General features: G+C 44.6%; 1 protein-coding gene across 4 annotated transcripts; it reads left to right on the forward strand.

Annotated features, from left to right (window-relative positions):
• Window positions 1-379: 379 nt before the first annotated feature.
• LOC113591421 (axin-1-like) lies at window positions 380-10,186 on the forward strand. Of its 4 annotated transcripts, none has more exons than XM_027031904.2 (10): window positions 380-797; window positions 1,193-2,093; window positions 3,390-3,527; window positions 3,647-3,743; window positions 4,402-4,539; window positions 5,571-5,947; window positions 7,760-7,939; window positions 8,227-8,364; window positions 8,460-8,615; window positions 8,764-10,186. In XM_027031904.2, the coding sequence occupies exons 2-10, from the start codon at window positions 1,246-1,248 to the stop codon at window positions 8,888-8,890; spliced, it is 2,199 nt and encodes a 732-aa protein (XP_026887705.2). In that variant the 5' UTR covers window positions 380-797; window positions 1,193-1,245; the 3' UTR covers window positions 8,891-10,186. The 4 variants fall into 4 exon arrangements, with proteins under 4 accessions (XP_026887705.2, XP_035390895.1, XP_026887708.2 ...); XM_035535002.1 differs by having other exon boundaries at window positions 380-787; XM_027031907.2 differs by having other exon boundaries at window positions 380-531.
• The last annotated feature ends 2,905 nt before the right edge of the window (window positions 10,187-13,091 follow it).

The raw sequence follows: 13,091 nt of genomic DNA on the forward strand, positions 1-13,091 counted from the left end.
ATTCGTTTTAGATTGATTTAGGTCTAATCAGATTTCAGCATAACTGAAGTAAGTGTGTGTGTGTTGCATTGCGTGTGTGTGTGTGTGTGTGTGTGTGTGTGTGTGTGTGTATATATATATATATATATATATATATATATATATATATATATATATATATATATATATATATATATATTTATATTTTATATATTTTTTATATTATATTTTTTATATATATTTATATATTGCGGTTTCCATTCGTGTCCTACAATATTAACCTAGTGGTGAACGGGAAAGTTGGCTGTCGCGTGCGTCTGGGTGGAGAACGTGCTGTGGAGGGGCGGGGCGCCGTCGGTCTGTGCGTCTTACGCAAGCTCACGCACGGCACGTACCGACGTTGCGCTTGTAGCGTCGCTTTGATGGGGCTTGTTTATTGTTTTCACTCGGGACTGTGGTACTCTCCAAACCAAGTTTGAGATGATACACGTTTTCAGCGATTTGTACCAGAAGGGCTCATCGTTGTCGGAGTCGCAGAATCGCGGTTTTGGGGTATGAAACTTCTCAGCGCAGCTGTGTTCACGCTTCGAGACAAGCTGAGTGTGTCTGGTGTGTCGAGTCCGGGCTCCGGTCACTGCCAGCGCCGTATGTGTGGACTCTCTCGCTGACTTACTTTGACTGTTTTCTGAACCAGACTTTTCCACCTGAACTTGGTTGGCTGAGGAACTTCACAACCAGTTTTTGGTTAATCCAGGCCCGTGTGGAGTTTGTCCCTCCCCTCCCCCCGGGCGAGGCGAAGGCAGTACGGGTGTGTGTGGGTGCGTGTGGGTGCGTGTTGGGGTGTGTGTGTAGAGGTCTGTACCAGCCGGGTGGAGAACAGTTAGCAACTACCGTTAGCTAAGCAGTGCAGTAATTTAGAATGAACTTTAAATGCGCTAGAATCATATACATGTTAGTTCATAATAGGAGAAATAAAATGCGTCACATCTGGAGTAGTCAGTGTTATTTCTGCATTGTTGCTAAGTTACAGTGGGCGTGTTTGTGTCTGTACGATTGCTTTGTTTTGTTGGAGTTTTTGCCTCACATTAACCAGCTATGTGAGTAATGCACTATACATTTGCTTCGTAGGGGGATGAAGGTTTCTTGTTTTTCTCTCCCTTCTTACTGTTATTCGCTCTCACTCTCTGTGTCTCTTGCCCTTCTGTCTCTCCAGTATGTGTTATCTTACAGCACTCCTCTGACTGTCCCCACAAACCGTACACTGCAATGAGCTTGAGAGTGCATAGTCACCATGGCGACGTGGCCGGCCGTTTTAATGAGGACGCCCCTCGCCCCCCTGTTCCAGGAGAGGAGGACAGTGATGTGGTCCCCTGCTTCTCCAGACCGTACACTGCTAAAGGTGACGCTGTGCGGGGAGAAGGTGCGGCTGCCACCCCCCGTCGCTCTGACCTGGACCTGGGCTATGAACCAGAGGGCAGTGCCTCGCCTCCACCAGCACACCTGCGGTGGGCGGAGTCTCTGCACTCGTTGCTAGACGATGAGGATGGCACTGCTCTTTTCCGCTCCTTCCTGCAGCAGGAGGCAAGTGCCGACCTGCTCGACTTCTGGTTCGCTTGCAGTGGCTTCCGGAAGCTTCCAGCAGCAGCCGGATCAGACGGGCGGAGGCTCAAGCTCGCTAAAGCCATCTACAGGAAGTACATTGCAGACGGGGGCGGGGCTGGGGGCGGGATTGTGGCGAAGAAGATCAAGCCGGCGACCAAGGCCTTCATTCGTGGATGTGTGAGTCGGGCACAGCTGGACTTGGCGCTGTTCGAGCAGGCCCAGGTGGAGGTGCAGGCGATGATGGAGGACCACGCCTACCCACTCTTCCTCAAGTCCGATGTCTACCTCAACTACGCCCACACGGGCGTAGAGAACAGCCCTAGGCCAGCCATGCAGCTCCCCCCGTCGCCCGGTAACCGGGAGACACCACTGCCGGGGTACCTGCCCACACTGATGGAGGATAAGGAGTGGGCAGATCCTATGAAAGACCACACCCACTCTAGCGGGCTGACTCAGAGGCTGCTTATGGAGACCGCCTCTCTCCGGAGCTCAGCCAATTGGAAGGGGGCAAGGTGAGCTGTTCAGTATTAAGCAAAAGCAACAACATGTATCAGAACAGGTAGGGAATCGTAATGAAACACACAGAAATCCATCTGAGTGAAGCATACAGACAGTGACTAAGACATATCATAGAATATATCTGAAGACCTCATAGTGCACACTGTATGTCATCAGACTTAGTTTTTCTAAGGTTTACTAATAAATTGGTTGCAATGTGACAATCTGGTGTAGTAGTGGCATATACATAAAGCCTCTGAGCAATTCTAATGTTTACCAAATAAGAACACAACAATACTTTAAATGTTTTCAAAATAAGAGCACAATAGGAAGAAAATAATCAGTAAAAATTGACATAATGGGCTACTCTCTGGTCAAGAAGTGTGTCCTTTTAATTTGACAGCATGACACGGCTGTTAGTAGCGTCCAGGCTCTATGTAGTTCTATTCCTGTGATTGTGTTTTAATGAAACATGCAACTGGTCAGTGTTTCTAGAAGCACTAACAGGACCTGAGAGAGGCCACACTCAGTACAGTCAGAAAAGCACTGTCCTCCCTCTCCTGTGTGGAGCAGTTAAATAAGAGTGATTTAAAATCTTATATTGAGGCTCTAAGCTTGTCAGTTCTGTCAAGTTCATCCAATAGCTGCTTGCACACACTAACAGCTGTTAAAATGAATTGTACACAGAGCACAGTTAAAAGCACATTTAAACAATAATAATGGTAATATATTTTATTTGTATAGCACCATTTAAAATAAGTGTCCAAGGTGCTTTACATGGGAAAATTATTCAAATCAAAATATAAAATAAAATGGAATAATTAAAATTTGGAATAAAATTCACAAAGGCGGGTGGAGGGTGTTTTACAATAAAATATAAAAGGCACTGTGGTAGAACAGAAAGGCAAAGAATATCAGGAATTTCCTAGGCACCCTACTGCGGCCCGAGTTTGTCTTTCGGTACAGCAGGGCGCCTACTTAATTCCTGTTAGAATACCTGAGGCACTAAACAGGACCATGTTTAACAATCACATCACTAAGTTAGAAGACCAAGACCACCGATGATTTTTAAGACCAAGAAGTTGTTTTTAAAACTGAAGGATGAGGGCCACCACCAGAGAGTCCTGAGGGGGGTGTAATGTTCCCTCATTCTAGTAAGAGTGAGGATTCTAGTTACTACATTCTGAGCTCACTGCAGATTATTAATGGAGCTCTTGGTTAAGATTGTAACTGCGCACTGCTGTAGTCCAGCTGAGATTTCCCAAAGGCATGTGTGAGTTGATAAACTCGTTCTGTCTGTCTCTGTGTAGGTCTGGGATAAAGGAACTAGCTAACCCGTATTATGTGAACAGTGGCTTTTCTCGTGCACCGCTAACCAGCACCAATGATTCGGAGCTTCACAGCCTATCCAGCGACGCTGACACCATCTCTTTGACTGACAGCAGTGTGTATGTATACACACACACACAGACAGTCTCATGAGACTCCAGTGTTATGTTGAACCTCTGACATGTGAATTATGATAGTTTAGTCCTCCATTCACCTCTCTTCTCCCCTGCCCCCATAGTGATGGCGTTCCTCAAAGTCAGATTCATAAGCAACTGCGCAGACACATGCAGGAAAGTGTCCGAGCCAACGGCCACGTCCCTCTACCTCACATACCTGTGAGTATATGTCAAAGTCTTCGTTTATTTATACATCACTTTTTACAACAGCTGTTTACAAATGTCCAAGTCCAAGTCCAAGCCCCCCAGTGAACAAGCCAAGGGTGACAGTGGCAAGGAAAAATTCCCTAGAGCATGAGGAAGAAACCTTGAAAGGAACCAAGAGTCAAGGGGGGCCCATCCTCCTTTGGCCGACAATGGACACTACAATAGTAACAATATAAACAATTTTGACAGTGTGCATGTGGCAGTGGTAGCTCAGTGGTTAAGGTACTTGACTTGTAATCAGAAGGTTGTCAGAAGCCCCACCACCAAGTTGCCACTTAAGTTGCCCTTAACCCTCAAATTCTCAATCATAATTGCAAGTCGCTTTGGATAAAAATGTCAGCTAAATGCCGTAAAATGTAAGTAGTTAGCTAGGGTGGAGGTGTGGTGGGCCACATCAGGGGATATCGGGGTGGTAAGAGTAGCCATGGCCTGTGAGTGTATGCCCCCAACCTCACATACCTGTGAATATCTGGATGTTGTAATTGACTGTGTAGTCAGTTTTGCCTTCCTGAGTGCTTGCTGTGGTGAGATTTATTTATTTATCTATTTATTTAGCTGTGCTGTGCAATGTTTTGTCCTCTCTAAGTGATGACTGGTTTTATGTGTGTAGCGGACCCACCGTATGCCAAAGGACATCCACGTGGAGCCGCAGAAATTTGCAGCTGAGCTGATCAGCCGTCTGGAGCTTGTCCAGCGGGAGAGAGAGAATCTCAGACGCCTGGAAGAACAGCTCCACAGAGTCCGCATGGTGAGGGTGTGTGGGAACAGCACCACAGAGTCCGCATGGTGAGGGTGTGGGTATGTGGGAACAGCTCCACAGAGTCCGCATGGTGAGGGTGTGGGTATGTGGGAACAGCTCCACAGAGTTCGCATGGTGAGGGTGTGGGTATGTGGGAACAGCTCCACAGAGTTCGCATGGTGAGGGTGTGTGGGAACAGCACCACAGAGTCCGCATGGTGAGGGTGTGGGTATGTGGGAACAGCTCCACAGAGTCCGCATGGTGAGGGTGTGGGTATGTGGGAACAGCTCCACAGAGTCCGCATGGTGAGGGTGTGTGGGTATGTGGGAACAGCTCCACAGAGTCCGCATGGTGAGGGTGTGTGGGAACAGCTCCACAGAGTCCGCATGGTGAGGGTGTGTGGGAACAGCTCCACAGAGTCCACATGGTGAGGGTGTGTGGGAACAGCACCACAGAGTCCGCATGGTGAGGGTGTGTGGGAACAGCTCCACAGAGTACGCATGGTGAGTTTGTGTGGGAACAGCTCCACAGAGTCCGCATGGTGAGGGTGTGTGGGAACAGCTCCACAGAGTCCGCATGGTGTGGGTGTGTGGGAACAGCTCCACAGAGTCCGCATGGTGTGGGTGTGTGGGAACAGCACCACAGAGTCCGCATGGTGTGGGTGTGTGGGAACAGCTCCACAGAGTCGGCATGGTGAGTTTGTGTGGGAACAGCTCCACAGAGTCGGCATGGTGAGTTTGTGTGGGAACAGCTCCACAGAGTCGGCATGGTGAGTTTGTGTGGGAACAGCTCCACAGAGTCGGCATGGTGAGTTTGTGTGGGAACAGCTCCACAGAGTCCGCATGGTGAGGGTGTGTGGGTGTGTGGGAATAGCTCCACAGAGTCTGCATGGTGAAGGTGTGTGGGTGTGTGGGAACAGCCCCACAGAATCTGCATGGTGAGGGTGTGTGTGGGGGGGGGGGGTGAGTGAGTGTGTGTATCTCAGCTGGACTTTTGTTTCAGGAATACTGCAGGTGATTTCAAAACTCTGTTTTCAACAGGAAGAAGAGTGTGATGTTGCAGATGTGTCCATGGCAACCTCATTATCCTCCTCCACTAAGACTGGCCAGGTCCATGTCCGTCACCGTGATACCCTACATGCTGTCAGCCAATGGCGTGATGCTCATGATGACAACCCTGAGAGTATCCTCGACGACCACGTTCAGAGGGTCATGAAGACGCCGGGGTGCCAGTCACCCAGAAACCCTGCCCACACTTATACTCAGAAACATCTACACCATACACACATGGAAACGGAGACACGGACCACTTATGCCTGCAATGGAGACTTCCATTACTATGGAAACCGAGGGCATTGTTATAGTGATGGTTTAAGCATGATGGACGGGACCATTCAGAGCGAGGAGCTGCCGTACAGGTTGGTGCCCATAGTTTTGTCCAAGACAGTGTGTAATGTTGGCGTTTATCGTTTTGTGTGTGGTGTGACTGTTGCGTACTGATCTTAGAAACTGTCTAAGAACCTGTTTTTGTATATTCAGCTATGTCATTGTGTGTCAAGGACCAAAACTGTGTACCATATGTATTATATTTTGTTGTGAGCATGAATTGGATACATTTTCTTTAAGGTAGCTTTTGCTGTGATTGTCTGTGGTTATGCTGCACATGCATTGTGTGTGTAAATGTAATTGTGGCTATGTGTGCATTGTGTTCCTCTGGTGGGCTGCGGTAGTGGTCCTCTCTGGTGGGCTCCTCTGGTAGGCCCCTCTGGAAGGCCCCTCTGGACTGTTGTAGTGGGCCCCTCTGGTGGGCTGTGGTAGTGGTCCTCTCTGGTAGGCCCCTCTGGTGGGCTGTTGTAGTGGGCCCCTATGGTGGACTGTTGTGGTGGGGGCCCACCTACACTACTGCTAAACTCCAGTCTGTTTAAGCCCAATATGTTTAGAATTATTGTGTAGTGCAGGTAGCTGCTCTGTCATGTAATTTGTTAGATTGTTGTTTATGCAACAAACAACCTTTCACCAACTCTTTGTCATAAAACTGGGAAACACTACCTGAAAGGAGTGTAACACCTTTTTGGTGTTTTAGGGATGTTCTATTCTGTTTTGCTTTTTCCAATAGTTCCTCAAGGGTCTATTTTGGGTCCTTAATGATTTAAGGTGATTTCTACATATGTTTCCTCTATCTTATATAATCAATAGAAACATTATTTGTTTCTATCAGTATTCAGGTGCTGACACCCAGCTATATCTGCAAAAATATCTGTCTATAGGACCTTTGCTGGACTGCATAGATGACAAAAATCAGTGGATGTCTCAGAACTTGCTGCAATTCATTAAAGATGAAACACAAGTTCTGGTTTATTGGAAATAAGGGTTAGAGGCTGCGTGTGTGTGAAGCTCCCTTATCTGGCGTTTTGAAGAGCTCCGTTATTAATCTGCAGTGAGTTCAGAATGTAGCAACTAGAATCCTCACTCTTACTAGAATGAGGGAGCATTACCCCCCCCCCCCCCCTCAGAACTCTCCAGTGGTCAGTGGTACTGGAATGAGGGAACATTACACCCCCTCAGAACTCTCCGGTGGTCAGTGGTACTGGAATGAGGAAACATTACACCCCCCTCAGGACTCTCCAGTGGTGGCCCTCATTCTTCATTTTAAAAAAAACAATTGTTGGTCTGAAAATGTCTTGGTGGTCTTGGTCTTCTACCTTAGTGAGGTAATTGTTAGACATGGAGCTCCATTAATAATCTGGAGTGAGTTCAGAATGTAGCAGTTGTAATCCTTACCCGTACTGGAATGAGGAAACATTAGCGTCTCAGGTCTTCTACCAAGAATCTACTAGTCACCCAGAAACCCATCTGAAGATGTGGTGTCTGCTCTCAGTTACTTGGGCCCCAGGTGCTGGAACTGTGCCTGGAAGTCTGGAATTTAAGGAATTTAAGACCTTAAGAGTTTTTATCAACCATGTTAAATCACTCTTATTTAATACTGCATTCAGTTTCGGTGTCTCTTATATTTTACTGTAAAATACCTTTCTCCTTTGGGTTTTAAAGATTTTGTGTTCATCTTGTTCTACTATCTTGTCCTTTTCTCTCTTTCTATTGTATTTTGATTTTCATGTAAAGCACTTTAGAAACCTGTTTTAACTGGTTCTATACAGATACATTTTATCATTATTATTGTTATTATATATTATATAATGTGTCTGTGTATGTCTGTGTGTGTGTGTAAGCAGTAGTCAGCTTAACTCATTGTCCAGACGGAATGGGCACGGTAAGAGTGATGATGGGTGTGACATTGATGGACGTGGTCTGGATGGGCGGGGTTTGGATCTTCCTGAGGAGGCGGACCAAAAACAGAAGATCCTTCAGTGGATGCTGGAGGGAGAGAGAGAGAGCACACGCCACAGGAAGAGGTACACATGAACATGTTCACATATGTGTACTCAGACATGTCCGTACATACACACAAACACACACTCAAATGAATATATTTACATATGTGTACTCAGATGTGTGTGTATATACACATAAACACACACTCTTACATGAACATATTCACATATGTGTACTCAGACGTGTGTGTGTGAGTATATATACTCACACGAACATATTCACATAGGTGTGTGTATATATATATGTATGTTTTTATTACTAAATTACTGTAAATTCACCCTCTGCTCCTGTCTTTTTCTCTCTCTAGCGCTTCCGGCATTCGTCCGGGGTGGGCAAGTGGGAGTGATCAATATGACCCAAGCTCTGCCCCCAGCCAATCAGAGGAGACGAGGTGGAGGATGGAGGAAGAGAAGCGCAGATCCACTCCACATCATAGCAAACAGAGGTGTGTGTGTGTGTGTGTGTGTGTGTGTGTGTGTGTGTGTGTGTGTGTGTGTGTGTTAATGTTGCGTTGAACTGTGAAATGTTCTTTCCCCCCAGGCTGAAGTCCAGTAACAGGCGGAGGGCCGTGTGTGACATCATCACCGTGGCATACTACTTCTGTGGAGAGCCCATTCCATACCGTACGTCTGTGAAGGGTCGGGTCGTGACCCTCGGCCAGTTCAAAGAGCTCCTGACTAAGAAAGAGGCTTACAGGTGAGCCTGAACTGCAGTTTATATTATATGCAGTTCAGAGTTTTTGCCGTAGTTGGACTTTAGGCAAAGTGAATTTGTGAATCATGTGGCTGGTGGTTTGGTGATGATGTTTTTGGTGAAGTCAGTAAGGGGGTCTGTTTCTGTTCAGGTTTTACTTTAAGAAGGTGAGTGATGAGTTCGACTGTGGTGTGGTGTATGAGGAGGTGCATGAGGATGACGCTGTGCTGCCCATCTTCGAGGAGAGGATCATTGGGAAGGTGGAACGCATCGACTGAGTGCACGCAAGCCTCTCGCCCCCCGCCCCCCGTGCGTGCTCCCCATGCACGCTCCTCATGTACGCTTCTTGTGCACGCTCCCCGTGTACGCCCCAGCAGCTGTGTCTCAGGGCAGGAAGAGCACTCAGAGTATTCATATTGTTTATACAGCAGTACAAAGCCAGGTGTGTGTGGTTCTGTTTTTATCATTTTTAAATAAAGGTGCTGCTATGTAAATGCTGGCTTTCTATAGTGGGTTTGTATTGTGTTTTGGTTTGTTTTGGGTGGTGGACAATGTTATACGATATTTGTTTTAAAATGAAACTCTCAGTGCTGGTTATCCTGTGTGAGTGGGTGGTGGAGTCCATTCAGCCTTAAATGCTCCACTGTCTCCATCCTGGATGGTCTGCAGATTGAGACCAGCTGATGGAGACCCCATGTTCCTTCCTCCTGCTTGTCTGATGCCTGTAAACCAGGTCTATAATTGTACTGTAAACATGAACATGTAAACATCACCATGTCCTCAGTTGGATTCTTGTTGTTGTGCTGAGCCAAAATTTCGTGTTAAAAGAAGCATTCTATAATGTTACCACCATGACCTAGTCGAACAGCTACAACCAGAGGTGTGTATGTGTGTCTGTACGTGCGCGTATGTTATGCACATGTTTGTGTGCATATGTGTGCATGTAAATCCAGTGCATGCGCGTGTTCGTGTGCGTGTGTGCATGCAGAGGTCAGGTATAACTTTCTGTAAGGCTTTATTGTCATATTATGCATTTCTTTTAAGTGTCACTCAACTGTGAATACTAAAATATAGTCTATGGGACTAATATCCAGTACACACTACCTTAAGACACACTACAGGGAAAGTGCAGACTTTTGCCTGTAGCCAGTGTGTATATGTCAGGAAATGTAAAGGTTAAAGCAGAATATTCATGCATTAATTACAACAACTACAAATCCAAACAGAACCACATGAACCAATCAGAGATGCCTTCAGAGAGTCATCTCTGACACAGTCTTGACCCTGTGTCTGTGGCTACATCAGGGGTCAAAAGTCCATTAGCTCACTAGTCATTGAGCGTGTGAGAAGCAGGAACACAGAAGGTCATCTCTGGCCACAGTGAGTTCAGAACAGGGAGATCTGGGGTTACTGTAAAATATATGACTAACTTTTTCTTATTTAAATAAATGCTGTAAATACATATTTTAGTGCATCTGAATGTTAACTTTTACACTCTTCTCCTTGACAGCTCCGTCTCTGTGTCAGGGGACACTAAATAAAATAAACAATCACCAAAACTTGGTGAGAAAAGATTAAGTTGTTATTGACAGAAAGGTTTTTTCATTATTTGAATGAGTTATAAGCTTTAAATAGGGGACATCGTAACATCTGTTATGACAGTTCTTCTAGGCCATCGATCACGCCTGAGGAAGTCTCTCACCTGATCGTACATTATGAGATATTATATTTGACTGACACCTAGTGGCCTGGATGGTTCAGAGATTCACATGACCTTGGAATCCATTTCAGTTAAATGAGAAATAAAATCCAGCAAGGCAATCGTGCATGGAATAATTTTGGTTGACTGTTAGCCTTACAACATAAAAAGGTTTGCAGGAGTAAGAAGATTTCACAAATAAAGATGGAAAATGTGGAAATGGGTGAAACACTTTGACTTTACACAAATTAAAACATTCTGGGGTAACGGGTTTGCACAAATTAAAACTTCATGGGGTAATGGGTTTGCACAAATTAAAACCTCATGGAGTAGTGGGTTTTTTAGATCAGGCTGCCCATCTCCACTCATGGAGGGCAAGAGTCCAGCACAGCAGGGTGATTTCCATGCTCACACCTAAAACTCATTAGCTGATGAGGTCAATCAAATTAGTTTTAGCAGTGAAATCAACTGCTTTTCCCTACACAGTAGTTGATACGTGACGTACGCAAATGCGCAGATTGTGTGGTGCTAAACCAGTTACATTCACTTCATGTTTGCACAAATCTTGTGGTTGTTTTAAAAAGTGTTTTGTCTTTAGTTGTAAGTCCAGTTATTTGGATAACTCATTTTGGTGAGCTGTAAGATACATTTCTTCTAGTGCAATGTGCAGAGAGCGGATTTGTATGTTATAGAACCAGATGCTCAGTACCAGGCATGCGAGTTTTGGATTAGTGCCTTCTCCATTGGGAAGTCAGCTGTGGGTGATATGTTGTGTGCTAACGAGACATGTGAAGATATCAGTATTATGGTGTCTGCAGTAAAGACCTAAAATATAAAGATGGAGGAAGATATGTTTGGCTTCTGCATGTGATCAAATTTGCTGATGCAAATCAAAATTCTCAAGGCTTAAGTGGCCAATCGGTTAGCAGTTCTGGCTGTTCAGTAAGCCACTGGTGACTACAAAATTACAACATACAGAATATATTTATAATACATATCAGTAAATCAATGAATCATTTTTTCCAATGTCTCTTCTTCACATTATGAAACAGCCATTATACTGCCACCTAGTGGTCTGGATGTTTCAGTGATTCTGGACTAAATCCATTGTAAACATGGCCACCTCCATGTGAGGGACTTGCTCTATGTAACATAAACTGGTTCATTTGAGGACACCAGAGCAGTGTGATTCTTCATACCGCCACTGCTCACAGTCCTGTAGAGTCCTGAGCCATCTACACATCAGCATGTGGAACTAGCTGTTCGTCTATGGGAAAAGCTCTGTGCAAGTGATGCACCTCAAGGTCTACCATTGGTTCCACACAGATGGAACTGCAGTGGTAAGAGTTCTCTCAGTGGAGTAATTTAAAAATTACTCTATGCAGTGGTAGATAAGTAGTTAAGGTATTGACTAGTAAGAAGGTTGCCAGTTCAAGCCCCACCACTGCCAAGTTGCCACCGTTGAGCCCCTAAGCAACAGCCTTAACCTTCCATTGCTTGTATTCAGAGGTGGGTAGTAACATGCTACATTTACAAGTGAGTAACTGCAGTGTAAGAGATGTAGAGAGATTTGAAACTGTAGTAAAGTACAGTCCAGAGAAACAGAACGTTTGGGACAGAGGTCCTTCATCAGCTGTGCAAGAAAAGTGCTTCTGAATTAGTAGTAAGAGGAGCCAGTTTATATATGAAAAAGTAGATGTTAAAATAATAACATTCATTCCATGGGGTTCTAAAGTTCTAAGAATGTAGATCAGTTCTTTTGCCGCCGTAACAACAAGTGGCAATGCAAACAGAAATGTCATTAATGCAAACAGAAATGTCATTAATGCAAACAGAAATGTCATTAATGCAGTGTATATTAGTATTAAAATGTCTTGCCACTGGAAATGACAATTCCTCAATTCTGATGGTGTGAATACACCAACCAATATACCAATCAACCGTTCAACCATTTCTCCAACATAAATCTGATTACATCTTACAAGTAATACAATAGACAGCTTCCACATTAATGCATGAGGAGGAATGGGTATGACAATTTAACCTTTTGTACCAGTTATTTTAGTGGCTGTGTTAATAGATTTAAATGTAGCACATCTAGAGAGACTACAGTACCTCAGTTATATGAATTATTTGAATGATCATTTATCTCACTTTTGACAAGAGTATATCTAATTTGAATATCTCTACATCTCTCTCTCTCTCTCTCTCTCTCTCCATATATATATATATATATATATATATATATATATATAGAGAGAGAGAGAGAGAGAGAGAGAGAGAGAGAGAGAGAGACCAGTTTTATTTAAAAAGTTCTGATTAATTAACTCGCTACTTGAGTAGTCTTTTTAACAGATACTTTCTTACTTTTACTTAAGTGATAGGGGAGAACACAAAGTGTGATTATCTGTTTGAGTTCATCTGTATAAAATCTCAAAGCATATCAGAACAGCATGTGTCTATAAATGTTTTGCGTTGAGTACCTTACATTTTATAGTTGTAAGCTGACACAAATAACAGCGTTAATATAGAAAAATCCCCAAAACATACTTTTTGTATGAGCTATGTGACAACTGTGTTGGAGAAACACTGTTCTATAATCAGATGGCCTGCAGATAGGAAGAGTTCCTTAGCCTGTTTGTGACTGGATACTCTGAAACTGCCTTCCAGATGGTAGCCTTGAGAGTAGGTTGAGTGCTGGATGAGTAGAGTATGATGGGATCTCATGAGCTTTCCTTAGGCACTGTGTGTGACACATGTCCAGTAGGGCTGGAGGTGTG

This window comes from Electrophorus electricus, chromosome 16 (genome assembly GCF_013358815.1).
Source record: "Electrophorus electricus isolate fEleEle1 chromosome 16, fEleEle1.pri, whole genome shotgun sequence".
Taxonomy (NCBI): domain Eukaryota; kingdom Metazoa; phylum Chordata; class Actinopteri; order Gymnotiformes; family Gymnotidae; genus Electrophorus; species Electrophorus electricus.